This window comes from Nanorana parkeri, unplaced genomic scaffold, assembly GCF_000935625.1.
Source record: "Nanorana parkeri isolate BGI_ZX_2015 unplaced genomic scaffold, ASM93562v1 scaffold3, whole genome shotgun sequence".
In the NCBI taxonomy this organism is placed as follows: domain Eukaryota; kingdom Metazoa; phylum Chordata; class Amphibia; order Anura; family Dicroglossidae; genus Nanorana; species Nanorana parkeri.
The window spans coordinates 5,919,407-5,922,978 of record NW_017306271.1 but is presented as its reverse complement, the minus strand read 5'-3'; the positions used below and the strand labels follow the sequence as shown (position 1 = coordinate 5,922,978).

General features: G+C 44.4%; 1 protein-coding gene across 1 annotated transcript in view; it reads left to right on the top strand.

Moving 5' to 3' along the window:
• SDR42E2 (short chain dehydrogenase/reductase family 42E, member 2) overlaps positions 1-2,324 on the top strand; it is a 27,830-nt gene extending 25,506 nt beyond the window's left edge. The window contains exons 11-12 of the mRNA XM_018565771.1: positions 950-1,129; positions 2,286-2,324. Of these exons, the coding sequence (XP_018421273.1) occupies positions 950-1,129; positions 2,286-2,324 (219 nt within the window). The remainder of the gene's footprint in view (positions 1-949; positions 1,130-2,285) is intronic.
• The last annotated feature ends 1,248 nt before the right edge of the window (positions 2,325-3,572 follow it).

The window sequence follows — 3,572 nt, the reverse complement described above, 5'->3', positions numbered from 1 at the left end:
AGAGAAAGGGGGGGGGGGGGGGGCAGCGGGGGATTTCAGAGTCACCGGCCACAGTCTCTTCTCCCCTCTCATGCTTGCTACAGCGGTCTGTGATAGGGACACAGCCAGCACCAGCAGGGAGAAGAGAATGTCCACACGGAACACTTACTGACCGCCACGCTGTCAAACTTTCGTCCCGAGAGGTCAGAGCTGAGAGGGAGCCTGCGTTTGGTGGAGAGGTATTCCGGGGGAGGGGCTATGCGGGTCAATGGCTTCTCACGTGCTGCTTTCCTTCCTCTGTGGCAGCCGAAGCTATTTGAAAAAAAATTAAAGGGCGGTATCGGCTCTATGTATCAGGACATTTTCAGGAGTACAAGTACTCCTGAAAATGCCCTGTATCGGCCCCGATACCAGTATCGGTATCGGGACATCCCCAATAACTAAATACAATAGGTGTGTGTATTCTTACTGGAATCTTGGTGTCTTTGTGTATTTCCTCCAGATCTATGCAGTAATCCAGTTTGGCCCCTGTCCAGGAGCTTCCTGTAATAAAGACCAGTCATTGCTGCCCTCTGTCCTTGAGAGAATGGCTGGTCTTGTATCCACCCCTCCTGCAGTTTTCTGGTGGCAGCCAGTAGTGAGTGGGGCCTGATGGGTCCCTCCCACATGTCTGCTCTCCACACAGGCCATGTACAGCACAGTGATGATGTCATACCTATTTGTACATTGTAATATTTGGGTTTGCAAAGACTTTGGTGCACACAAAGTGAATGTATATCCTTTGTGGCTATTAAAGAATATATTTAAATTGAAATTCTTTATTGACTACTGTTACCTTCTATCACTGTCATGAAATATAGTGGTTACGTTGGAAATATTTGGTGATAGGCCCACTTTAAAGCTTGCAATGTGCTGAAGTGACTTTTTTTTTCCCTGCATGAGAATTAGGCTCTATATTTTCTTTCCTCAGGTAATGAAAATTGCAATCATGCACACTTTCCGAATAGACAAGGCTCGGAGGGAACTTGGCTACAACCCAAAGAAATTCGCCTTTGCTGATTCTGTGGATTTTTATATCAGAAACCGAAAGAGTCCAACCCAGCAAAAGCTAAATGCTACAAACGTATTGCGAGTTTTGCTGTGTTTACTTGTATGTTTGTGCTTGGTTTTACTTTTATAGATCTTTCATGCAGAGGTAGGCAGTTAGTCCAGCGCTAGTACCAAAAGATGTAGGGTGGCCAGACAATCATTGATAAGGCATGCTCAGCTCAGTTCACATTTGACTTATTGGCTCTACTCAGAAATGTATAGATCAACCAAATATAGAAGAACCTATAAGTCAAAGTACACTTGTATGCTATAGCATTAACAGTAGCCTTCAATGGAAACCAAATCATTTGCTACGTGTTATTATTTCTTCCCATTTAATCAATACAGCAAGGCACACAGATATAAAATCATATACCCACTACTGTAGATGATACCAATATTAAAGGAGAAGGATGAAAAGAGTAAACCTACTCTTGCTGCTGCTTAGAGCCAGCACGACACTCCAGCTATCTGCCGCTGGCTCTAAGACAAGCAGCTGACCAATCACATGACCGCTGATCAGTCAGCTCTCGGTCCCTCCCTCTCTAGTGCTAGCTGAAGCTACAGATAGGGGAGGAGCCGGCGCGACTGGCTCCAGATCCCAGCTACGTTCAGAGAGGCAGACCCAGTTGTCATTTAAGCAGCTTGGGTGGATCCTGACGATATTGTCAGGATACTTCTCAACTGCGGCATGACTGTTGCCTGTCAGGAGTAGGGATGAGCTCAGGTTTGGAGCAAGCCCAGTCTAAACCTGAGCTCCTCCAAACAAGGAAGTACCATGGCCACTAACCCAATCAGCTGCGGTACAGACCACCCAGAAGCTGCAGGTAAACAAAGTGGCGGGATGATGGCCGGCTTGACTTGACATTATTTACTTAATATGGCCAAATGGAATAACTCCCCACCCGCAGTTGATTGAGTGTCACAAAAGAAGCTTCTTTCCATGTTCTGGGGGATTTCCTTGTGGGTTCAGAGGAGCTCAAGTTTGGACTGGGTTTAGGCTTAAGCCTGAGCTCATCCCCAGCCTTAGCCCGCTATGTGCTTTGTGTCGCAGAGGTACATTAGTGAGTGAGAGGATCTTCTTTCTGGATATTTAAAATTAAACCCCAATCAAAACTGTTATTATTTTGGATTGAGTGGTGGAATGATCAAATCTTTGTCAGTTTTTCTATGACTATGTCCCCTCTGGGGAGATTTGTCTTCACTTCCTGTCCCAGAGGCACAACTGGAAGAAAGTTGAAGTCTCATCAAAGTGAAGGGAAATCCTTTTATATAGACATTTGCACCGGAACAGATGTCCCCTTTCAAGAGTTCTTTCCTCCTGTTCCGCTCACAACTGCAAAATTTAGAAAATCCCATCACTTTCTGCCCTGGTGACAGTGGTCAACAGGACAGATAGAGATGGTGAATTGCTTTCGTGGGGACACAGGTAGAGGTAGTAGTCAAGTGCAGCTTCATACAAAAACTAAAAAAACAGCCTTTTGGCTAGTACTGAATGTTAGCGGAGGTCCAGTTTTCACCTTACTCCAGAATTCCTGTGTATTACCCACTTTGTGCAACAATGTAAATAATATTATGGTGTGTTTATTTAGTAGAAAAGCTTTTAATGCACGTAGGTGTATTATATATTCTGAGTTTTTTGTATGCATCAAAGTTCTTAAAAATGATGATAGGCAACACAGTGTCTTAGTGGTTAGCACTCCTGCCATGCAGCACTGGGGTACTCGGTTCCATTGCCTTCATGGAGTTTGCATGTTCTCCCTGTACTTGCCTGAGTTTTCCCCGTGTACTCTAATTTCCTCCCACACCCCAAAGAAAACTGGCTCTTGTATGTGTATGCATGTGAGATAGAGACCCTAGATTGTAAGCTCTTTGAGGACAAGGACTGATGTATTTGTACTGTATGTAAAGCACTGTGTAAATTGTCGGCACATTATAAATACCTTTATTAATAATAATAAAAATGGGATCTGGTCAAGAATTCCATTAGGTCAAACAAAAATATGGCTTCATCCGTGCATCTGAATTTGCAGATAATGTGAGGCACAAATGAGAGAAGAAGTGTCCATGAATCTTGTAGCACGCCTTACCAGAAATCCTATTGAGTTTATGGGTGCTCGAAATTACCGCGGATGGCGCCGCACACAATAGAACTTTAAACAAGGATGTCATCAGCACACCAGCATGACAAACTCCAAGTCAGTGCAAATCCATTTATTGAAAGATGTCACTCAGATTGACAAGCGCTTTCGGGGCCATACAGGGTCCCCTTCATCAGGGTCAAAGTAGTCGTCTGCTTTAAGGCTGAAGAAGGGGACTCTGTGTGGCCCCGAAAGCGATTGTCAATCTGAGTGACATCTATCAATAAATGGATTTGCACTGGCTTGGACTTTGTCGTGCTGGTGTGCTGATGACATCCTTGTTAAAAGTTCTACAAAGGAGAGAAGGGCGCACAGAGACAGAAGAGCACAAGTGTAGTTTTGTGCGTTGAATGATATAAACAG